The 25,263-nt window shown below is 38.0% G+C and overlaps 1 protein-coding gene across 3 annotated transcripts; it reads right to left on the reverse strand.

The window, feature by feature from the left end:
* Positions 1 to 585: 585 nt before the first annotated feature.
* Positions 586 to 20,259, reverse strand: LOC121431452. 3 transcript variants are annotated; one of them, XM_041629026.1, is made up of 7 exons: positions 20,145 to 20,259; positions 16,725 to 16,858; positions 10,902 to 11,075; positions 10,096 to 10,230; positions 9,228 to 9,367; positions 3,991 to 4,114; positions 586 to 3,141 (listed from the first exon to the last, which is right to left on the reverse strand). In XM_041629026.1, exons 2-7 carry the CDS (start codon positions 16,855 to 16,857, stop codon positions 1,895 to 1,897), a joined length of 1,953 nt encoding a protein of 650 aa, XP_041484960.1. In that variant the 5' UTR covers position 16,858; positions 20,145 to 20,259; the 3' UTR covers positions 586 to 1,894. The 3 variants fall into 3 exon arrangements, with proteins under 3 accessions (XP_041484960.1, XP_041484961.1, XP_041484962.1); XM_041629027.1 differs by lacking the exon at positions 3,991 to 4,114 and adding an exon at positions 4,865 to 4,988; XM_041629028.1 differs by lacking the exons at positions 3,991 to 4,114; positions 20,145 to 20,259 and adding exons at positions 4,865 to 4,988; positions 19,843 to 19,915.
* Between the last annotated feature and the right edge of the window lie 5,004 nt (positions 20,260 to 25,263).

The raw sequence follows: 25,263 nt of genomic DNA on the forward strand, positions 1-25,263 counted from the left end.
CAAGGCCCATCAACAGGGCATCCACAGTAATGTACTTCAAAGACTTTGGGTCAATTTAAGACCTGTTCAGATTACAATGGCTGATTTTCGAAATGCATCTTGCAACATTGTAACTCTTCAGCCCAGCGAACACTATATAATTCATAGCAATCCGAATTCAAAAGAAATTGTAATAACATTAATGATATGAACATTTTGACCAATAAAATCGTAGCGATCAGAGATAAGAATAGTGATGGTAGGACTACTGAAATTGAAATTCAGTCTAGTTCGAGCCTCCCTGTAGGAATGAAAGCAAATTCACTTTCAAATTGTAATAACGTCATCATCTGCTGTGACTTGAAGCCAATTCGGACTTTACTCCCACCATAGGGCTTGCCGTAAAGCAAAATTATGACTACATTGATCCTTACAGTTTGCCAAACTTCAAATGAAATAATTTTACTTCTTAGCACTTTCACATTTAATATAAAATGCAATATATTTTTTTTAAATTGCATTGTATCGGATCGCATAGTTTGCGCTGGGCTGTAACGATACAACACATGATATGCATATAGGAAAAAGAAAGGAATAATTACAGCCACAAATCTATGTTACCCTTGACAATTCTTTAACTCACTATTACAGTACAAAGCACAGAACACGACTGGTTCACTGAACCTATTGTTCTCTCCAATAGTGGGTTAAATAGTTGTGAATGGTACTGGATCTTTGTAACAAATATTGACTTATCAACGTTTGGGATATGCTCAAAACGGAAAAGGATATATATCTGCACACTGCGAATCATTCAAATACTTGAACATGTTTGCAATTGATGATGTCTGTTATAAGGCTAATTGTATCTTGTGATCTAAGATCATGCCATAAAATATGAAAGATGACCGTGCAGACAATTCGGGGGATTCACAATATGGGTGCACCAGCTATTGGTTGCAGCAAACAGGCCAATTGTCTAACTTCACGGTTGACATCACGCGCAGGCGCAGGCAGCGCACAGTGCTAGTTCACTGTAATGTGACGTTGATGCTTCAAAAATGAAAACCATACGGCAGGAATTCACCGAAAACAGTCTAAATCTTGCACAGAAATATGTGGCCAAATTTCTCTCCCACCTCCTGGACCTTTTTAAGCAACATATCCGGTCAAGCAGCGTCGGCCAGCGCTGAATAATCCCATACATGCATGCACCTTAGTGCTAGCGCCTGCAACAGATGTTGACTTTACTTCCCATGAGGCACTGCGAATTTTGGTCTGTTCGCTGCAACCGATACATAGCTCACCATATGAATCCACCAAATTGAATAAATCATTGCAAAAAGCTAACTTATTTTTGCAACAATAATAAGTCTTTGTGTAAAGATACAGAGAGATGCACTGGAGTGCTGTGCACACTCATTTCTTTCATTTATGATCTTATCAATATGACAAAACCACTCTACCACTGACCTACCGTATTCCGCATGTTGGTCAAAGACTAATAAGTTCCATTATTACAACATTAGAGTGTCCAATGCAAATAGTTGGCAAATAATGCTGGAAGGTGCAGTAAATCTCTCAGCAATGCAGCTACACTCTGAATAGTTTCACATCTTGTTAGCGGCAAAATTGTTTTCAAGCTTTTTTATTGTGATGCCTCTATCAATAGCTGAGAATAAATCCCATATTATCAATAAATGAAGGTTTAAAATAGAAGACAGAAAAATGTTCACTCTTGAAAACTTTACTCAGAGCTGTCCAAAACCAGAGGTGCAGAAGTGCCTTAAGCACTGCACTGTTTTCCATTACAGCATTCAGCATCTACCTCAGAAGGATAGAAATTGCAGTGTCTATAATGAGAGATTATGTATACATCCCAAAAGGGTCATGAGGAAACTGCTCATGATAAGAGTTACTCTGAGATTTCCCGATGGTAAAGAAGATAGTTGACAAGTGCCTTGGGCAATGGCAGCATCTGGATTTTAAGTGATAAGAGGCTAGGCTCCAAGGGTTTATCCTTCATGGCTGCCTCCTCTTCCTCTTCCTTTTCTCTTTTGAGACGTTGAAAGATGCTTTCGTCAGAAATACCGCTACTTGACGATGCGTCACTGAGAAGATCGTCTTCCTCATCCTCGTCTTGAAGGTCATCCATTTCTAAGTCATCAACTATTGGTATCTGTTGATTTGTGGGATGTCTTGATGATGGCTCTTCTGCATTGGAGTTGTCCTCCATGGCATTCTGTGCTTCGCTCTTGTCTTCTATCTTGGAGCCATTGGGGCCAGGAGTTGCTGGTTGTGAGTGACCGAGTCCATTACCGCTCTTTCCGTTTTTCCTCCCAACCGCCTCATCAGGACGCCCGTTGTCCTCTTCTACTTCATCAATGACGTCTGTTGATTTTCCTGGTTGTTTTTCGTTAGGTTCGCTCTCGCTCCGCCTATTGTGTTGCCGTTTGCGCTCTTTGGGGAAGGAATTTCTAAAAGCTCTTTTGATGCTAAAACCTGATGCTCCGTTGCCTTTCTGGCCACTGCTTGGACTTTGGTTGTCATCATCCTCATCATCACTATCATCAATGTCTTTGGGTGGACCTGACTTCTGATCTGTCTTCTGTGAACCCCCATCTTTACCTGGTCCTTCACCAGACCTATCTCTGTCATCTCTAGGTCTAGCACCATGTCCATTATCATCTGATCTTTCTCTCTCATCATCCGCATCATGCCAGACCTCTTCGTCCCCATCCTCCTCCCGACGGCTGCCCATGTGTCGGGTGAAGAACGCAGCGTTGGTCATGAAGCGCTCGAACCTTGCACGGTTACGGCCTCTCCGCGTGTTCAACCCGTCTTCCTCCCGCGGTCGTCCAGCATCCCTGCGTCGGCTCCAGGGTCCGGCATCTGCCCCTTCGTCCATGGCCTCCTCTCCCCTCTCCTCCTCGTCCTCCTCTCCATCCACCATGAGTTCTCCCGCCAGCTCAAGCATGTTGTTGACACTGCGTATCATGATGCAATTGTGCATGAGTCTGGGTGGTGAGTGGTTGGGCCTTGGTTTGCGCTGGGCCTTGGCAGGACGGGGTTTGCGAGGGTTCTCCTTCTCCACGATGCCCCGCAGGTGGCGACGTATGTGAACACGGCAGACATCTTGGAGGACACGAGGTTGGACATCCGCTGTTAATACAGAAAAAAAGACAGGTTTAATTTCACATCCACTCCTTAGTATTCCTGATGACTACAACATTTGCTACATACTCTTGTTATTTATTTTAAAAAATATAAATCAATACACAACTGTTCCAGGACACAAATGATTTCAACTAAAATTAGAAAATTCTCTGGCATTCTAATAAAAACAACACAAAATAAGTTGATGAAATAAGTTGAAATAAGTGAAATAACATTATACAGATTTTCTCTGATCATGGACAGAACTAAATCCTCAAGAATTCTCAACTACAAGTTCATTTTCAACTACACTTTTCACACATGACAAATGAGATACATTTCTATATTTAGGTCATATACTACATTTTTAGAGAGAAAATTCTTATTTTTAAGATGGAAACTCTAATGATACAGGTGTTGCGATAAACAAAAAGAAAAAGAATGCTGAAAAGGTCATATCAGGACATTTCATAAAGGACATTTACAGAAACAAAAAAAAAATGTTTCCTCAAAGAAAAAGAAGAAGGAAGTTCACAAAATTAACAGAAAAGTTATAGTTCAATGAATAATAATTTGATATTTGCTAGAAAAATATATTGTATATATTATTATATATTAAAAATACTAATCTAAAACGAAAATAAATTTGAAAAAAAAAAACTATAATTGTTGGAAATCAATGAAAGTTTCATTGATATTTTATGTACCTGATATTTTTTCCTAACCTATGAAAAAAAGGTGGAAAATAGTAAATCAGGTACAAGGAATATTCTTTAATATAACAAGGTAAAAAATACATTTGTCTTCTTTTTTAAATTTAAACTGTAGGACTATTTTGGTTCAATCTCAACTTACGTGGTTGGAAGGCTTGTAATGTCTCCCCTTCTGCCAATGAGGGCAGTATAAGGGGAGCAAAGGAAACCGCTTTCAGGTTCTTTGTATGCCAGCTACTCTGCCCCGTGCGCCTTATTTGAATCAACTGTTAATAAAGTGTTTGGGGGGCATTTGATCAAGGGGGAGAGTGTGTCGAGACACCGGATCGGGTCGAGATTATCACGTCGGAGAGAGAGTGAGAGAGAAGAGGGACAGAGAAAACAAGAACAAAAAGAATTTGGCCATGGCTACAAAAGAAGGATATCTGCATTTGCCACATCAGAGGAAAAGGGAAATGATGTAAGAGCCCCCAAAATGGTGATGAGGGTTATTCCTTTTTTCCACTGATGGAGCAATGAATGTGTATAGCATCAAGGCTGATTTTTCAAGGAGGAATTGATGACAATGATCACATCATTTTACACCTTTTATCTCTTTATAAAGCAACCCTTAAAATTCAATTCAACATTTTGATTTCAAGCGGTAAGATATCAGCTCTCTTTGCGTCAATATCTTCATAGTGGAATGACAGAAAAGAAAACTGTTGCTTTGGAATACGTAACATATCTTTTGGATATTTTCAGAAACTGATATTGCAAAAAACGTAATAAATACTGCAAACATTGTAATACAGTAATTCTTCTCTAAAGCGGATGTACTAGTCCATCATGAATGTATGCACTGAAATGGCAGAATAAAAACCATAATCAATTTCATTTGCTTTATTTGGCACAAAAACTTAATAGGTGATATAAGGTGAGCTGGTGAACACGATCAAAGCACCATAGACAAAATCAGCCCAGATGACTAGTACACCACGTATAAGATACACATAAAAATACTACACTTGACTTACGGAGCTCAACGGCTGCCAATTTTGTGTACTCGATCTGCGCCGGTTCTTGCAAAGTGGCAAACGAGACCGAGAGGAGGTTTTTGCTTTCCCATGTGTATTGGCCAGTGCGAGTGAATTGCACCAACTACAGAATGGGTGGTAGATTGAAATGGATTCCAGAAAGATAAGATAATCATTGGTTAATCTCCTGTTTCCTTCTCTGTGAATGTTCCTGACCATCCAGGTAGATTAGATCATCAACTCAGTATAAAGCTTGTTAACTGGGCTTATTTGTAGTTTTAATGCAACATTCCACGCCTGTCCTACATATGTAGGTACAATGTACAGGCAAAATGACATTTGACGGCAATTTGGGGTCTGGGAATTTCGGAAAGTGTTTAGGAATCTTCCAAAAGGGAGCAGCCATTACCTAACCAAGGAAGGGCCTATCTCACAACCAAGCCAGGGGGTGTTTCACAAAGATTTAAGTATGACTTAGAGTCGCACTTAAATACCGAGTTGCGTACGGTATGAAAGGCTTGACCGCATTGGTCAGATCGTGTCATGAGGACGCGCACTAATGCGTATCTATCAATAAGATCGCGCGTTGCATATCATGTATGCGTCGGCATTTAAGTGCGACTTAAGTCATGCTTAAATCTTTGTGAAACACTCCCCCAGAGCTTACAATTCAGCTATCCAGAGGATTCCTCTATACTTCTGAAAATTGGGTGACCAACAAATTGCCCCCCTTCAGCCTAATGTAGTGTTAAGGGGAGGACTGTCACAATAAAACTATTATCAAGTCCAGTTGACAAAGTTTGTATTTAGTTCATGATCTTCTGTCTTTTTCTCTTATCTCGCCTAATACAGATAAAAACCAACTTCGATTTCCCCTCATAGGGTGTGTTCAATGTCAATTTTCACATTTAAACAGCAACGTGAATCATGATTGAAAACAAAATTACAAAATACCGAATGCAAACATGATCATCAGCGGTGTTAAGTTTTGAAAATATAAAGCCGTTATATGTTGATCCTCTTTAAATTTACCGCTTTCATTAGCGCAGCTTTAGTGCGCAGTTTGACCCATCACAAGAAAGGTCAGTTCTGGCTCCTGTTTGTGTAGGCTTCCACAGCTGCGAGAGCAAATTTAAAGATGTTTCAAAACTCGTTTGTGTTCAGTGTCGCATTCGCAATGCTCAAGGTCGTAAAATTTTAGCTGATCACGTTTACAAAGGCATCAGTTTTGATGCTTAAATGTTCCTTGGAATCATGATTTGAAAGACGTTTACTTTTATGACCAGGAATGGAGGATATTGAACACATCCTTTGTTTCTCATTATATCCACGTTTTGTAATCATGTTTTTGATCACGTTTCATATTGCCATTCAAACTTGGTAAGCAACATTGAACACACTCTACATGTAAAGTGCCATTTAATTTCAAAATAATGGCAATGTGACTGGGCTATTTCATAAAACTTTTCAAAGTTATACACAACTTTAAGCATGACTTCAAGCACAACTGGTGAACCTTTCTCGTACAACCTAATGACGTACCCGGATGAGAGTGCTTCCTGACAGACATCAAGTTTTTCAATGCTTTAAAGCCTGTAATGCCTACATGTATTTCTTGTTGTTATTGTCATTGTTAATTTGCTCTGAAGCGCTTTCACCTTCTAATCGATGAAAGTGTGCTATATAAATCTCATGTAGCAATATTATCATCATAATCCAAATTTCTGTTCTACCATAATGAGTGAACTTCGGAAGAAACCCTAATCATCTTTTGAAAATATTGAATTTTCCATCCAGACTCTTGTTATCTAGGCCATGTTCGGTAACTTTGCCTTTTTATGGTAACTACCATGGTAACAATGCTCAATAGCCAATCAGAATCAAGAATTTCCTTGAAGTTACCATTGGATGGTAAAGTTAGTATAATAATAAACTTAAATAGTTACTTTTATCCAAAAGGGCCCATAACTTTCTCTGCATAGATCGGATTTCAATCGTAGCAGATGAGAACCAAAATGATTGATTCGATCTGGAACCCACGAAAGAAAGTCATTTATAAAGTTGTGCATAATTTATGAACAGTTTTGGGAAACTCAGTCTGGGAAAGATAGGAATAAGAAATGGCATTCAAATTCAAATGTTCACATTTTTCATTCCTGCCTGAGAAAGACCCTCCCTTGTTAATTGAATTACACATGTACAGTTATTTGTACATGCATTGCTGATATCCAATAGCCCTGTAGCATAAAAACATGTAATTAATTGTAAACATTGTTTATTGTACATCATAGGGTGCTGGAAACAATTATAATTGTTATGAAATTATGATTGTTACCATTAAGAGCTATAAAATGATTCACAATGAAAGTGAAAGCTCAAAAAAGTGATTTCTCAAACTATAAGTCTAATATACATTGAGCAGATTACTATACCAAGGGAAAATCTTGCAGTGAACTGCAATGAGCTGCAAATGGTCCATTGCAAGTACAGTATGTCAAGATGTGAAACAGAAAGATATTATCTATTCTTTTATTTCAATTACTGTGATATTCAATGTAATAATGCAGAGTACATGTGTCAGTTTAATAGCTGAATCATATAGATCTTCAAATGGATTGCTCACTTTTTAGCTTCGCAAATAGAACAAGATATTTTAGATTTCAACAAAAAAGGGTAAGATAGAAAGAGAGAGGGAAGAAAAGGGATAAAAGCAAAGATAAATAGAAAGGGAGGATGGAGAGAAACTGGGAAAGAACAAGAAGAGAGAAAAAGGCCGTTCGCATTACGCTTTCTAAAGCTAGTTTACTGGAAACCGATTCAGGAAACCAGTTTGCTAGCATTCCCACTTGATCACACGAAAGCGGTTTTCAAAATCACTTCAAGTAAAGCGATCTTGTTGCTATGGACATGCTCTCAGTCGGGTGACACGTTTCACTCAAAATTTGAAACCGCAGCGTAGGCATTCTACACCTGTCATCAGAGATGCCAACTTTTGGAAATCAGAATTAGGGAGGATTTGCAACCGCCACCAAATTATGTGCGCATAGCGCACATCTCGAGCGCAGAGCGCTCGACCCTTGCAGCCGCGGTCCAGGGCCCGCCTTAGGGCCCTGGAAGCTCTGGGTTTCTAGATGCTCTCTGGTGCAATCTGACCCTTATTTTGGGCATTTCACATGTTTTGAAATAAACATTGTTCCCACTTTTTTAACATAAAAAATATCAAATATGCATTTTTACATGTTAAAAAAAATGAGGGGACAAAGTAAAAAAAGAAATACCTGTTCAACTAATAAGGAGGAATTATCACTATAGGCAGGTTATGTTCCACTATAAATCCGGTAAAGAAAAGCTCAGCGCTGGTCCCTTGCTTGGTGAAATAAAGACAACAGGGTACTAGTGGAGCTCGAAGATCTTGTCTTTGCAATGTCCGTGGGCCTATGCCGTTTGTTCCCTAACGTTAAGTGCTTCCGAATTATCATCACAACCTCCCTGCTCAAATGAAATGTCCACGCTGCAAATTGCGCAAAATGCATGGTAAATTCCTCTTTCCGACTTCCGAACACACAGGTACTGGAGACTGTATTCAGTCTTATACTTCTGAGACCATTTCTTGGTCGTCTTTTGTTGATTTTCCGCCATTTCGTGTCAATATCAACCCATTAATACGCCGAAATCACACACCGGTATTCCACCGCACGACTCGACAAATCCAGTGGCCGCGAGCGCACACGCCTCGCGAAGCTAGCCGGGCCTACCGGCCTGGTGCACAGTGGATTCCCGCTGGGCATATCACATGCACCAGCTTTTCGCTGCTCCTTATTTGTCTACCTTTCACACAGAATTTAGTAGCAGCGAAAGTAATGGAGTTAATACATGCTAAAGCTAGCAGACGATACATGTACTTCCAATCCAATTTGATCAATGCAAAAAAATCGTAATTTTGGGAGGATAAGGATGGTAATCGTAAGGGCGGGAGTTGGGATGAATTTTCGGGAGCCTCCCGATGAAATCGGGAGGGTTGGCATCTCTGTGTCATGTGGAGTAGCACGCTCAAAATGTGCGAAGATCGCTTCTGGAAGAATGGTTGTGTCTTCGCTTATGCAAAAACCAGTGTAGCAAGGCACAGTGATCTTGAAAACTACATTGCGAAGTGGTCTTCTGCACCGGTTTGGAAGATCGCTTCGACTGTTCTCACTATACGTTAAACAAGTTTCCAGTAAACTACTTTTAGGAACGTAGTGAGAACGGTGTCTAAGAGAAGAGGGTAATATAGAGGAAAGAGACAAAATGATGAGAGCTCAAATATAATATTCAGAGGGACAGGATAGGTGGACCAAGGATAGAGGAAGGTGACATGACCTACCTGATCTTCTAAAGGCATTACAAGGACTCCGCCTATTTTGAGTAGATTCTTCATGTAATTCTCATGTTCAGGAGGACACGCTGCACCACAGTACACCCTGTCATAGCACCGGCAAGCAGAGCTCAACAGAAGACAGTTTCCTGAAGAAGATAAAGAATACAGACCATATACAGTAAAGGGGTTAAAGTAATCATCTTCATCATCATCATCATAATCATCACCACCATCATCACCATCGTCATCATAATCATCATCTCCGTAAATATCATTGTCACCATCATCATCATCATCCTCACCACCACCATCACAATCATTATCTCTATCATCATCACAATCATCCCCATCATCATCATCACCATCATAATCATCATCATCATCATAACCATCACCATCATCATCATCACCATCATCATTATCATCCTCATCATTCTCATCATCATTCTCATCATTATCACCATCATCATCATCACCACCACCACCACCATCATCATCACCATCATCATCATAACCATCACCATCATCAACATCATCATCATCATCACCATCATTATCATCCTCATCATTTTCATCATCATCATTCTCATCATTATCATCATCACTGTTTTTAATCACATTGAACCTCCTTTTGATACAGAAGAAGTGGTTTTAGAAGAAAATTGCTTTAACTCCCTGAAACACCTGACCCCTGGGGACGGAGTGTCTGTGTGTACCGGTAATTTAGTGTTTACAGACGTGAATCAATTAGGTATGATTATCAACATCTCGGACCAACCTTTAAGTCACCATCCAAAAGACATGGCAAAGGGCCTAGCCTCTACATCAATCCATTGCTTGGCGCATGTAAGGAGTGGAGGTATCTAGAACTCACCTTTTATAAAGAGTGGTTGACAGAACTCATACTGATCAACGGATGGGGATCTACTGAGAAAGAGTTGCAGACGTTCGTTGGCATAGTCTATCACATCCTGGTGAATCTCTATACCATGGTTTACACCATTTGAACCTAAAAGAATGAAAAACAAAGAAAAATATGACCATAGTCCAAAAATGTTGAAAATATATGACCATTTATCGAGGAAATATAGGCAATATAATTATTGTTTAGAGACCGATGGTCCATTTCATATCAATCATGGTAGCTACAGGTGTTTAGCAGCCAATCAACATCAAGGTTTCAATGGTAATTAACATGACAACTCACTACAATATATTTACATGTACATTCTTTATGAGAATCCAGTGATTGTCATCACACAAGAAGTGGAAAAATAAATCAAATTCATTCTCACATTAAAGATCATCCCAATGACATACATGTACATGTATGTCCATAATTCACAATAATCCATGGTTGAACTACATGTAGACCTACATGTACTGTATTGGAAGCCACTAAAGCAGATCCCGGAAGCAGATCTCATGCTCTGATTACACTTGGATGTCCATGTAATTCACTAAAGATTTCAGAAGCTAGTACGAATAAGTATCAAGTAAAATAAAAATTTACTTTTGAGACACTCTCGGGATTGGATTCATGAACAACTACATGTAGGTCCATCAAACTGTTCAGTGAGGAGGGCCATTCGTGAAACATCTTGGCAATGGTCACTCACCAACAAATTTGCTCTCATCCAATTGGATGCAAGGATTTCAGTAGCTTATAGCAAAACTCACCTATGACCAGGCCCACCATGGTGCTCAGGTAGCCTGTCCCGCTGCCGAGGTTTAAGAAGGAGAGGCCCGGCTCCAGCTTGAGAGCCTCCATCACCTCAGAGTAGATACATGGTGCAGACAGATGGATGTTGCCATGCTTCCAGGCTAAGTCCTTGTAAGCACTGTCCTTGTGCCCTAAAACATGTAGAAACAAAAATGGGTGTGAATTCAAGTTGGTGTTGATAATTGGAGTTGGTTTCAGACAGCAGGGGGGGGGGCGTTTCGTCAACATTTTCGTCCTCCCGACAGGTTGTCAGATTGGACAACTTTGCTTGATTTTCATTGGCTGAGATGCACTGTTACTATGGTAACTGTCGGATTAAACAGCCAACAAGTCCTTTCGTGAAATGCTTGATGCCCTGGGAACTGTTGCATGAAAATTTTACAGTAAAATAATGCTATTAGCCTATTACTATTCACCCTCTTGCAATACATAACTACTATCAACACTGACACCACACTTGAAGCCATTTAAAAGAAAGGGCAAATAAAACAAGTGGAACGCCCCTCTGGCAGTCTCGCCTGCATGACGCAATTCAATATACATGTAGCAGCAGGGCTTCCTTTGAAAACAGCTAATGAATAATTATTAACAGAGGATACATAAATACATGTATGATAATAAAATATTATGTCCCTTGACCCAAAATGACCTTTGACAATGATCCTGTGACCTAAGGCATACGTTGCAAAACAATAATTCATACTTGATTACCCTTATGTTGATGTTTCATGAGCTAGATCCATAAACTTCCTAAAGTAATGATGCCAATTCAACACATACTCCCAACATGGCCAGAGTTCATTGACCTTTAAATGACCTTTGATCTTGGCCATGTTTCTGAAACACACACTGGATATTCAGGGATACATTGCTGCTCTTACACTGTATATCCAAGTTTCATGAACTAGATCCATAGACTTTTAAAGTTATGACAATTCCACAAGTACTCCCAATATTAACAAAGTTTGTGAGCCCTAAATGACCTTTGACCTGGGTAATGTGACCTGAAACTAGCACAGGATGTTCAAGGATACTTGATTGCTCTTACTCTTATGTCCAAGTTACATGAACTAGATCCATAAAATTTCAGAGTTATGATGACAATTCCTCAAATACCCCCAATATGGCCAAAGTTCTTTGACCCTAAGTGACCTTTGACCTTCATCATGCGACCTGAAACTCAGGCAGGATGTTCAGTAATACTTTATTTACCCTTATGTACCAGTTCCATGAACTAGGTCTATATACTTACTAAGTTATGATGACATTTCAAAAACTTAACCTTGGTTATTTTATTTAAATGTTGACGCCACTGCCGTCGCCTTCAGAAAAGCGGCGCCTATACATTAGTCTCGCTCTCCTATGCAGGCAAAAATGTATTTCGTTGGTAATACAGAATCAAACAAAAATTGCAGACCAGCCCTCTCTGGCACCCCTAATATCTTTTCTTGAGACATTTTTTTAAGCTCCTAGTATTTGTAAAGTTGCCCATCATAATGCATGACTGGACAAGCAAATACAGGTACGTCAATCATTTTGAATTGCATTACTGTACTTGTAAAATGTATGTAATTTATATGAAAAATATACTGTGAAGAGTGGTGCTATGACATGGGGGGGGGGGGAGAATGTGGAGTACTTGAAATAATTAACACTTTTTTTCTTTCATAATTTTGATTGTCAAAACAAATTTTGGCCCCCAAATGGATTCATCACTTCCTCACCCCCCATAGATTATGAATCCATTGTTACTATCTAGAACAGATAAAGACAAAAGAAAAAATGTATTTTCATGAGTATTCTCTAGCCTTGGGAGTAGGTAATAAAGTATGGGTTGGAATATAATGAATGTGTATATTGCAGCATACATGATTTTCTTGACCTTTTCCCAAACACAAACAGAGCTTGTACAGAAGCTTGAGGTAATAGTGCACAGTGACACTATTTTCACAATCAGTCGATCTGCTTTGTGTTTGCAAGCCAAAATGTGAAGTGTCTTTAATATTTTTTTTCTATTTTCCAATAATGGATTTGGAATATCAAATTGGCATGAATTGCTTTCTCTCTATATGTACACATGTAGTTGTTGCTATTCATGATGATAGGCCCTATTTTTTTTAATCCCTAACTTATTAATGTGTCCTAAAATAGGAAATTGTCAATATCAAATTGAGTGACTAATTGCAATATGGCAATCATATGTGCAAAAGTTAGTGATTTATCCATTTATTATTTAATTATTTGATATCAATTCGGCAATTACAATATATACAATAAAATTTCAACAAAATATGAATAAAAGCAGAGCCGTAGATGGTTATAGCTTAACTGCCTGGGTATGGGAACAGCTAATTTGATAACTCTGACCCGAGGGTCTCCCTCCCGACCAAGCTACACATGTAAATATACCCATAATTGATTTTTTTTTTAACCTGGATTGCTATAAGAAAGCATGAATGCTAAAGCAAGCAACCAGAGGACCAACATCATAAGGTTCTCTACCAGGGACCTGATAATGGATGGGAATCAAACCTGCATCACCGGAATCCAAAGCTCCCGCTTTAGATATCAACTGAGCTATCACACCTCCTGCTGTTGTTTATAGTATAAAGGGTTTGTGTACATACATATTTCCCACCATACATTACCAATCAATGTCATTAAATGTGAATGAGTGTGTACATGTATGAATGCAACCCATTATACCCTAACAAAGGAAGAAGGTCACCCTACAATTATTCTGCTGGTTTATTATGATTTTCTTACATTGACTGACACACATTTGATCCAACCTTTGTACGGGTAGCACCATTATATATTCAGGGGGGGGGTTGGAAGTTTCCCCCCCCAAAAAAAAAAAAAAAAAAACTTGGTCAACTGACAAATCATCTGAAAGGGGCACAAAAGAAAAATTGGCACTATGGACAAAGGAAAAAAAATTACTCAAAGAAGAATGGATATTTTTTTTATCAACCCAATTTCCAGTTCCCCCCCCCTGGGTATTTAATGATATGTCCTTAACCTTGAATCAGTATTTAATCAATCATCTACATGTACCCTTATAACTAGTTTTGCAATACTTTTAAGTTTAAAATTCATTAAATGTGTTGGGAATTTCTGGCTTTGTAAACAAATGCATGTACATGTAGAGAGATTTTAGTCTCTAAATAAGTAAAATCTTTTTTTTTTCATTTTGGGAATTTCGGGAATGTTGGGACTTGGGAATTTCTGGCTTTGTAAACATGCATGTACATGTAGTGTGATTTTAGTCTCTTTATAAGCCAAATCATATATTTTTTTCATTTTATTTTTGAAAATGAGCAAGCATCAATTCCTTTTTTTTAATAATTTCGAGCAGACAACCAATCTTAAAGCAAGCAGTAGAAATCATAATATACTTGTAATCTACTGGTCTCAGTATGGATGTACTCTGACCCTTTAATACAAGATGTGTTAATCATTGACATTCTAGCCTTTTAAGCTCACTCAGCCTTAACCCGTCACCTCAGCTTCATCTCATTCTGAGTAAGCCCACCTGATCTATATCTACAGCCAACTAGAAATCTGTCACAAGTGTTGAATCCATTTTGAAATGTAACACCTCTTTACTATACCAAACTCAAAATAATTAACAATTTTGGGGGGGCTTATCCCCCCCAATCCTGACATATGCATTAGTGGTGATAACTCTTGGGGGGAAGCTGCTTTTAAAAAATAGAATAAAATATAAACTGACCTGCTAGTAAATTCTAGATCTGTATTTGCTGACAATTTCACACAATTGAACAAAATATTGTTTTTAAATGGGCCTACAGCATAATAATAAAGCTGTATGAAGACAGGCATTTAAAAAAAAGTCCATTATTGGTCATCATGTGAAATGTGTACAGTACATGTACACTGTACAGTGTATAGATACATGTACAGTGTATAGATACACTGTAGAGCTACATAAATGTATATTTGGAACTTCCTTTTACCAAGGAGCTTGTTGGAAGCTCCTTGCTTTTACATTACAAATTAAAGAAGAGCCAATTCACAAACACAACATGGATATTGGCACTTCAAAAACAACTACATGTACATGCATCTTTAAACATTATTTCCTCTTTGCACGTTTAAAGGCTGTTCAAGCAAAACAGATGCCACACATAATTACATGTGCAAGACAAGTTCTGTATATTGATTGATGTTTTACATATATATTGCACACGTGGACAGTACTTGCACATAGATGTACATGTACAAGCATCATTGGATAAAAGTAAAAGTACATCAAATTGTACTGTGTATTCAAGAAAAGGTTATAAATGGTAGAAGAAAAATGTGACTTGCCACCCCAAAACCAACAGTAAGCCGCCAGGGACAGGTCTCTGTGAATAGCCAAAATAAGACTGGTCTTCATTGGTCTTCAAAAAGTAAAAATTATTTTAAAAATACTGAATAATTGAAAGAGTGTTTAATCTTCATCATACTTTCAAAATTTCAGTGAAGTTGTTGAATAAGACTAGAAATAGCAGTGGGCTAAGAAGGGTGAAAAAATGTCAATGTTTCAAATCCCAGAGGACCAGCTCCATAGACGCAGTTTGTGCTCCTGAGAATTTCGACACCTTTATCATAAAAAATCTGTCAAACATTGAGGGGTGTCGCCCCCCAAAAAAGGTTGTTGACCTTGACCATTTTGTCAAAATTATATATCTTGGCTTCCGCATTTAAGCTATTTTAATGATATTTGCTCAATTTCTATGTCCTTTTGGACAAAGAATTCATTTTTAATATAAAGAAGTATAAATGCTGTCTTTGTAATTTAACTTTAACCCTTACATGTACTTTATTTGGGAGAAGGTCAATTTCACCCCCCATCACTTCGCGACTGCAAGATATTTTTTACCTCGCCACTCAGTGACTACTTACTAACAACCCTTGCACATCTTCTGGGACAAAGTTGGTTCAAATGATTTAATCCCATTGCAGTAACTTCCAATAATTTCCATGATTCTGGAATCTGTAGCCTATTCATCTCCCCATTAAATCTACCAAAAAGGATTTTCAGACTATTTTTAAATCCCAACATCCTACCCCCCCCCCAGTCTCTCCTAAAACTCCTGTATTATCTTTTTCTTTTTTAATTTCAGATTGCCTTGACCCTAAACTACATCCGCACAGCTCAAGAATATTGAACAAATTTTATAGCTGCCACATTGTCCATGATTGATCAATTCTTTTCCCTGATTTTTCATTACCCAAATTTGGTTTCAGACTACAGTACATTTACTTACCTGAAGCACCACAATAAGCCAAGAAACTAACCATTTGGGAATACTTCCTTTTGTGACAGCCACCCAAAGTGAAAAAATACACATATATTAGGGTTAGGATTAGGGTGGCTGTCGCAAAAGGAACTCTACCCCCCCCCCCCCTTTTTTTACAAGGCCAGATATTACTCTATTACATATTTACATTGCATCTACTGTGGTAAAATGTAGGCCTACATATGTAGTCTGAAACCGAAGTGGGCTAAGTTTGACCCCAGGAAATTGGGGACAAGAAACGAGAAAGCCCCCCCCCAAAAAAAAAAAAGTCGGGCAATAATAATAATAAATAAATAAAAACAAAAATCATACAAAAATTATTTAAAAATATCTATTACTTGCGGTTAAGGAAAACAACTGTTGTATGTACATTAATTATGTATCTAACAATTTATTCATTTATGCTTTAGAACTTTCCAATGAAATGAAAACAACATTATTTAATTTCAAACTATCAATGTCACCTACCTGCAATGTAATAATCGCCTCTGTCGACAGCTCTGAAGACCTCTTCAACAAGGTTTGATTTGATGTAATCTGCATCTCTGAGGTTGTCCACCAAGTGGTCATTGTTGACCCCTGCACTAACTGCTCCACCCATCCTGTCATATACACACACAAAATACAAAGAAGTCAGATTTTGAAAATCATTTGGTCACATGCAGAATGGTTATCACCATGTCTGTATATCTGCCTGCCGAAAAAGGAATTTCCAATTTACAGAAATGCAGACCTTTTTATTGTAAGTAGAGTAAGCTCCCCAAATATTTGGTGGTTCCAAATATTGGATGTAAATGACTTCAACTCCCTCCCCACTGACAGGAGACTTGCATGCATAAGATACATGACCATACCTGCTATTGAACTGCACACATAGTATATCCACGTTGCCACTCAAAAAAAATATTCCAGTGGTAAAATCCATGATTCTAACTTCCAAAGATTCTAAGATTGATAATCAAGAAAAATCTTGTAAGGGGGTAAGTGACCCAGGGGGGGGCACTCGACCAAAAAAAGTGGTAGGGGTGTGCCGCGGGCGAGACAAGAAAACGGGGGCCAGGGATTCGATTTTAAGGCGCGCGAGAGCAATTGCGCGCTACATGCGCGCCTTAATCCATTTTTGGTAGCGCGATTAATAGCGCGCCTCGCGATCGTTGACCTGCGCGGAAATGCCTAAAGTCGCCCTTGAAATCACCCAAAATCATGCTTATTGCCGAGTGAATAACAACTCAATATGCTCGAGCTCCGCTTACCATTTAAAAATCATCCAAAATCCAACACTCAAAGTCATGAATAATCCTTAAAAATAGCGAGTAGCGCAGTTTCAAATTCCGACGTTGCGTTATTTTTTCTGTACCACGTATTTCCATACACATGGTACCAAGTACGGAAAAAAAATCAATGCAACGGTCGGGAAACATTTGCATGTATAGGGGTCCATTATGACTACCACCATGTGCAATTTCGAATGCACATGTTTCCCCTACAGATATCACGATTCTGTGATTAAATAATTCGAATTACACAAGAAATAAATCCCTGAGACTTGTAACCTAGCATTGGTGAGTTGTCATTCGGCTTTGCTTTTCAAAACGGCTTATTAACTTCCAAAATAAGTTACCTTATTTATTAATTATAACTAAAAATTCATTTGTTTTCTTTTTCTAGGGGATGAGGTATTATATCAGACAATAAATCATCAAACAAAGCTCCATCGATTTTACAAGGCTGGCGGCAGGCTCACGCATTGGCGCTTTTACTAGCTAGCCAGTTAGAGCTCTGTCTCTGCCAGAACTCTGGGGGACAATTCACTCAGTAAAGGCCTCAATGATGGTGATTTTCTGTTTCAGACAGAGTTTACATTTTATAAATATTATTCAAAACTGCCAATAAAGTTTGATGATTTCTTCATATATATATTTCAGTTCTTAATGAATACATTCTCACTGAATTTAGACTCCCCAATAGAGAAATGAAATTTTCATGGAGATCTGCGTTTTCAAAGAACTTCAGGAAAAGTTAGGGGATGTGGGCCTTTATTACATGTACATGGCTGAGTACAGGGTATTGTACTGGAATAGATGGAGTAGAATTGAATTCATTTATATCCAAGTCCAACTCACAGTCACACGCACTCACCCACACACATCCACCCACACACACCCACATCCAAGATTCTAAGCATGAAAAATAATTTTAAAAATCGTACAATATTGAACAAAAAGTAATAATTCATTAATAAGTGAACAGGTATATCCAAGTTCAACTCACAGTCACACACACACGCACTCACCCACACACACCCACATCCACCCACATCCAAGATTCTAAGCATGAAAAATAACTTTAAAAATCATACAATATTGAACAAAAAGTAATAATTCATTAATAAGTGAACAGGTATTCCTCGAAATTAAAAAATTAAAAAGAGCCCCCGAAATGCAAAAAGTAGCCCCCGAAATTTGCCAAAAAAATTTTAAATGGAGCCCCTGAAAAAAAAAATTGTTAGTGACTTAACTTTAAGCCAAAGTCAAAACCCATCTCAAACAGGTTTTGATAACACACAATCGAATTACAAAACATTGTCAAACAGTTACAAATACTTCCTTTTTTTGTTGATTGTAACTTTATAGTACATACATTTCCTCCATCTGTTTTGTTAATTGGACAAAAAGCTTCCCTTGTATGTTGAAGAGCTTTTTGCAGAGCTCCTCTACCGCTCTCCTTAAAAGATCTAGGAGAGCTATTTATTGCTCCCCTCATAATTATAAAACTGAGTCCCTGGGGGGCCTTGGAGCGGGCTTATTGTAAAAAGGAGGGTCCTCGGAACGGGCTTCGGAACTACAAATGTTTGTGAAAACGGGGGTCCTTGGAACGGGTCGCCTGTGTGTGCATACCAATGGAACGAGCATGGTCGGACACCAATATTGCGGCTCATCGTTGCAGATCAATGCGACCGGAAAGGCGTAACAGAAAATATGCGAAGCTTTGGAGCGATTATCTTTCTTCTTTTTTTTCTCAATAAGAAGAAAATACTATGCTTTGGAGCGGCTTTCTTTGTTCTTTTCTCAATAAGACAAAAATGCTATGCCTTGGAACGGAAATTTGAGTGTAAAAATGGGGGTCCCCTCCGCAGCACATACCCACTATACATTATTTACCAATTTCTACATCAAAATTATCGATAGCAATTATTAAAATCAGCATTTACGCGGCTAATTTTCATAACAACCAAGCAATTATTTTGGGGTCTAGAGCTAGAGCGCAATTTAAATCGCCAAAATTGTTTGCGGCGCACGTGTCTGATATACGGAAAATGCCCCTATTTGGCAATAAACAATAAAGCTTCTGTGGTTCTGGTAGTGGTAGTAAGTATAACCTTGATGTTCATTGAATGAGTGGTAGTACTAGTAAATAATTTACCATAATTTTAAAATACTTTTTTGACATTAATTTTCAACATGATGATTGAATTTGAAGTTTGAACTAAGTATGGAAATATGATTTTTATTTGGTTCAAATGATTGTGCTTTTGTTTATGCTTAACTTACAAAATGAAAGTGAACACAATTTTCAGAATACCTACCACCCCACTTTACCGGATCAGCTGATTGTTTGCAATGACCATAGATGTGTGTGCACTCTCTGACTATGCAAGCGCAAGCAAGCCAAGCCCAAGGCCCAAGGGTCAGCTCAATTATCTTCTTCATTCAAGCTCCACACATAGTGCAACTGCAATGGCTATGCAATTGTTAGGCAGTGCAGTGCAAGGTGATACGGATGCGACATCCAGTTGTTTACATCTGGGCAGACAATGATTTATCATATTAAAACTTAATTCAACCGCAATAAATGAACTTAGAACATTGGCAAAACTATTATTCTTACCTTTCCAGGTATGGATATCACCGGCGGCAGAGCAGTATTCGGAAAAATATGAAGGATTTATGCAATAGACAGCAGAAGTTATCGCGACATACTTCCAGGGGTCGTCTGAAATGACGTCATCCATAACAAAATATTGGATTGTGGGAGCTCATGATAATGAATATTCATCAAAAAGTTCAGTGCCCCCTCGGCCAAATTATTTTGTGCCGCGATCGAGCAAAGACGTACAAATAATATCTCATTTTGTCTGCATGTTTGTTTTTTAACCAGAAAAAATAGGAGTGGAACAGGGAATCCCTACCCCTAGATTTGTAATAAATCTTCTTTTTTTATATATGCTTTGCAAATTTTGCGAGCCGAGAAGCTGATTTTTTTTTTTTTTTTTTTTTTTGGGGGGGGCATTGCAGAACTATAAAAAATAAAAATCTGCTTAAAAAGTTATTTTATTGTTAGCAGAAATAAAATTGGCATCCCAAATGCAAAATACCCCAGTGGCGGATCCATACGGTGTGGGGGGGTAGGGGGTGTAACCACCCCGCCCCTTTAATGGCTAAAAAGTTACATCTTTTAAAAACTGACCTATATTTTGGAGCCAACCAGGAAAGAACTCCATTTTATATAGTGAACCGCCCCCCCCCCCTTTTTTGCCTGAATTTTTTTTGTCTACAAAATTAAGGCTTCATTTAGTTGTGAAACCTTAGTTTTCTTTCATGTCTTTCCTTTTTATTTATTCATTTTTTTTAACTCGTCAAATTTCTCGTCCTTGTCGAAAAGCTAGTACCCCTGAACCCGTCACACAAACCACAATGGTACACGATGAAGTAGAAGGAGTAAAACGTAAGGGTATGCTGCAGTTTAATACATCCAAACGAATTTAGTATTTAGCTTTATTTTTTTGGGGGGGGGCATTGCAGAAGTATCAAAAATAAAAATCTGCTTAAAAAGTTATTTATTGTTAGCAGAAATAAAATTGGCATCCCAACTGCAGAATACCCCAGTCGCGGATCCATACGGTGTGTGTGTGGGAGGGGGGTAGGGGGTTTAACCAGCGCCCCTGTAATGGCTAAAAAGTTACATCTTTTAAAAACTGACCTATATTTTGGAGCCAACCAGGAAAGAACTTAATTTTATATAGTGAACCGCCCCCCTTTTGTTTGCCTGTAATTTTTTTTTACAAAATTAAGGCTTCATTTAGTTGTGAAACCTTAGTTTCTTTCATTTCTTTATTTTTTATTTATTCATTTTTTTAACACGTCAAATTTCTCGTCCTTGGCGAAAAGCTCGTACTCTTGAAGCCTTCACACAAACCACAATGGTACACAACGAAGTAGAAGGAAAACGTAAGGGTATCAGGGGCGGATCCAGCTTTCGCCAATAGGGGGGGCCGAAAAATATTTTGATCAACATTTTTCTCGATTGGCCGCTACAGTCTGGCTTTTTTTTTGTTGGTTTTTCAGGGGTAGTCCTAACTAAAGACTGAAGTTTTAAGTATGTTAGTTTTTATTGCTGTAAACAATATATGGTATCTCATGTGGTCTTAATATAGAATGCGAGCGCGAAGCGCGAGCTTAAAATCGTTGATATTTTATGTCCTTAGAACTGAAGATTCAGAGCAGTTTTTATAATCATGAACAAAGATAAGTATCCGACTAAACAATGCGAGCGCGAAGCGCGAGCCGAAATTTTATCATATAGTAACGTGAAAAGTGACTCAATTAGGACTGTTTTAGTGATTAATGAAGAGGATACAAGTATCACCAATTAAATAAAGAGAGTGCGAAGCGCGAGTTCAAAATTTCTGATATTCCGACCTGAAAAAATGAACAGTCTAAGCGCGTTTTTATTTAAATAAAGAAGCTGTGGGTCTCGAACAATTAAATGCGAGCACGAAGCATGAGCTTATTTTTTTTTGATATACTGATATGATAAAGGAGCATTTTGACAAATTTTGGTAAGAATTCCCAAAGAGCATAGGTTTCTCACAAATCAAACAATGCGAGCGCGCAGCGCGAGCTGAACATTTTGATACACATTAACAATTTGTGTAAATCAAACAAAATAATGAAAGCTTGATGTGCGAGCTAAAAAATTGTGTGCAACTTGATATCAGAACTGGATATATAGTATATACATATATTGGTTATATATTAGTGTCATTTAACCCTTTTGAATGGGATTCATTACACAGGCAATGCGAGCGCGATGCGCGAGCTAGAAATTTTATATAAAGTCTATTTTCCAATTCTTCCCCTCACTTTTTTTTGTATCCCTTCGGGGTCGGGCCGGTCGTTACGAGGCTGTAAATTACACACCATGGGTAAAATACCTCTTTCTTAATTTTCTTTCTGTTTTTCGTAGTTTCTATCAAGGTAAAGAGTACACTTTTTTCTGCAGGTTGTCAAAAAATAGGGCCGGGGCCGGCTCGGCCCCCTCCTGGATCCGCGCCTGGGTATGCTGCAGTTAAATACATCCAAACGAATTTAGTATTTAGCTTTATTTTTTTCTGACAACACATTTTGCATAGGAACATGTAGGAATGTGTTACTTTTAATTTTGCCGACAACTGTGAATTTTGACGACAAAGTCATGTATGACCCCCTTAACCCATATTAACTCCGGGGTATATTTTTATTCTTGTCAATCCAGTATTACGTGAGGGCGGGGACCATGAGAGGGGGGGTGTCTTTAACAGGGCAATTCCACCCTTATTTTGATAAAAAGAGAAAACTCAAACAATCACAGCGGTGACATTTTCATCAAACAGGATCTAGAGTCGGTAATTTGTGACATTTTTGTTCACAAAATTATGCAAATAGAGTGATATTCACTAGAATGATATTGTAATGAAACGAACTTTAGGGGCTTGCCTTTTGTACAAGCTTAAGCCCCCCCCCATTTTACTTGGAGGTCTGCCACATTTCAAAATGTATCATGTCGACATAATGTATATATTATCTGCTATATGTTTCATTAAAATATGAATTTTTTAGGTATAATCATATTTCAATTAGAATGGTAAGTAATTGTATGTATATATTATGTTAGTCTTTATTTCATTTGCTTTGTTACTGTATGGTGAGAAAAAAGGATTACACTTGTATTCATTTTTGTCATTGGAATATGGAAATAGATAAACCAAATAATAACTCGAAAATCACATGCATGACTCTCCATTCAGTAAATTGTATTCCTTAAATTATTATATATAAGCAAGCAAGTACGCTTAATTTATCAAAAGTCTCTAAGCGCTCCGTACAAAACTGTACTGCATAAAAGGCTGGCTATAGAAGAGCAGCTGAGTTACGCGCCGAATCCAATTTAAGGAATAAATTTATGCCAGGTACACATTTGCTTCACCTGGGTTGAGTGCAGCACAATATGGGCAAATTTCTTGCTGAAGGAAAACAAGACTGCGGGGATTCGACCCCAAGTCCCTCTGATTTAAAGACGAGAGTCATAACCAATAGCTTGTAATATTTTTTTTTCACTTTATTACATAATGTTTATTATAATATATGTATAACCGTGAAGCTGTAAATCAATGCAGATGAATAATATATTACTTGATATTGATAATCAAAACTGAAATGAGGAATTGTTTGTGCTTTAAATTTAGAATTTTACTGAACAAGAAACAATTTTAGATTAAACTATTGTTGAAATTCAAGGAGGCACAGGAAATCGATATCTTTGTATAAATTTCAATGTGGTCACTAAAATCTACCAATCTCTAAATATTCATCTGATTAACCTCTCAAAAACATTCCTTGTGCAACTACATGTTTAGGGTGATGAATTTTATTGTGCTATAGTAGGCCCTATTTTACTTTGATAAACGTAGGAAGTATGCATACCTTAGGCCTAAATAATGTCATTCAGTTTTAATTAGCTACAATAGCGTACCTACGGGGGGGGGCAGTCTGCCTCCCCCATGACGAGCTTGAAAGACCTTTTTTGCCCCCCCCTGTGGAAAATCCTATATAGGTACCCCACTGATTAGCTTTGTTAAAGAATCTTTAAAAATTTTGTTAAGTCATTCAATTCAAATAAAACATTTATTTCCTTCCATTTCATCACATATTTTTTTTTCTTGTAAACATAAGTTCATAAATAAATCAATTTGTTATAAAAAAAAATATACCCTAAAAGCTGAGGCTTGTGGCGGGATACGCCTATACGGTAGACAAAAATACAATACAATTCGACAATCAAGAATTTTTTTCATTCCATTTTTAATAATAATTTTTGATAAAATAGTCTTTTGAAAATCAGTGTACCGTTAGGTATTCCATGTAATTCGTCGATACAATCGATTCTTGGATACAAAAGGTTATTATTTCAAGCTATTGAACACATCTTTATAAGCGAGGTTTGTTTTTCCTTGCCCTTGAAGCGTACTGTATCAGTGTGTCTCATTTTTTTAATCATTTTTTTTAATTGAACAGCGCCATCTTATGGCAAACCTGCGGTTCGTAAACAATAATCAGCTGTTCGACCGAGCTGGACGTATACATGTGCATGCACTTAAGTCGAGGTAAACGTATGTTCATTCATCCATTCATTGCATGCAGTAACTACCTAAAGCTAAAGAGCAAGACAACTTAATGTGCTGAACAAACCTGAATAGTGCCAGATCAGTGGGTAAATAGACAACCCTTCATCCCATGGCTAACAATCAATCCCATGCATGCTTTTTGATAACTAACTTAATGTTATATTCATTTGTTTTTTTTCTAAAATAGCCATGCCATGCAAGAATTGATGAACTGTCATGGCATCTGTCAACATCAGAAATTTCAGTTGACAGAAATCAGTGATGTGTGAGCTCCATGCCCGGGGGGGCCACTTCCATTCACAAGTGGATACCATGCGCGACCATGGGGTCTCGAAAAGCACCCTAAACACGTAATTTCCATATTCTGAAAATGCACCCCTTAACAAGTATTGGCGTGTGAAACCCTACCCTTAACAAGTATTAGAAACAAAACGATACTCTTGGCATATATTCCCTGAAATGAATTAACCCCTAAACAAGTACAGGAATGTTTTATTGTTACGGGTCCTTCGGTCGTCGGCTTTATTTTATTTGGTTTAGTACGACCCCACGTCCCCACCTTCT

The sequence above is a fragment of the Lytechinus variegatus genome, chromosome 17 (genome assembly GCF_018143015.1).
Source record: "Lytechinus variegatus isolate NC3 chromosome 17, Lvar_3.0, whole genome shotgun sequence".
Taxonomy (NCBI): Eukaryota; Metazoa; Echinodermata; class Echinoidea; order Temnopleuroida; family Toxopneustidae; genus Lytechinus; species Lytechinus variegatus.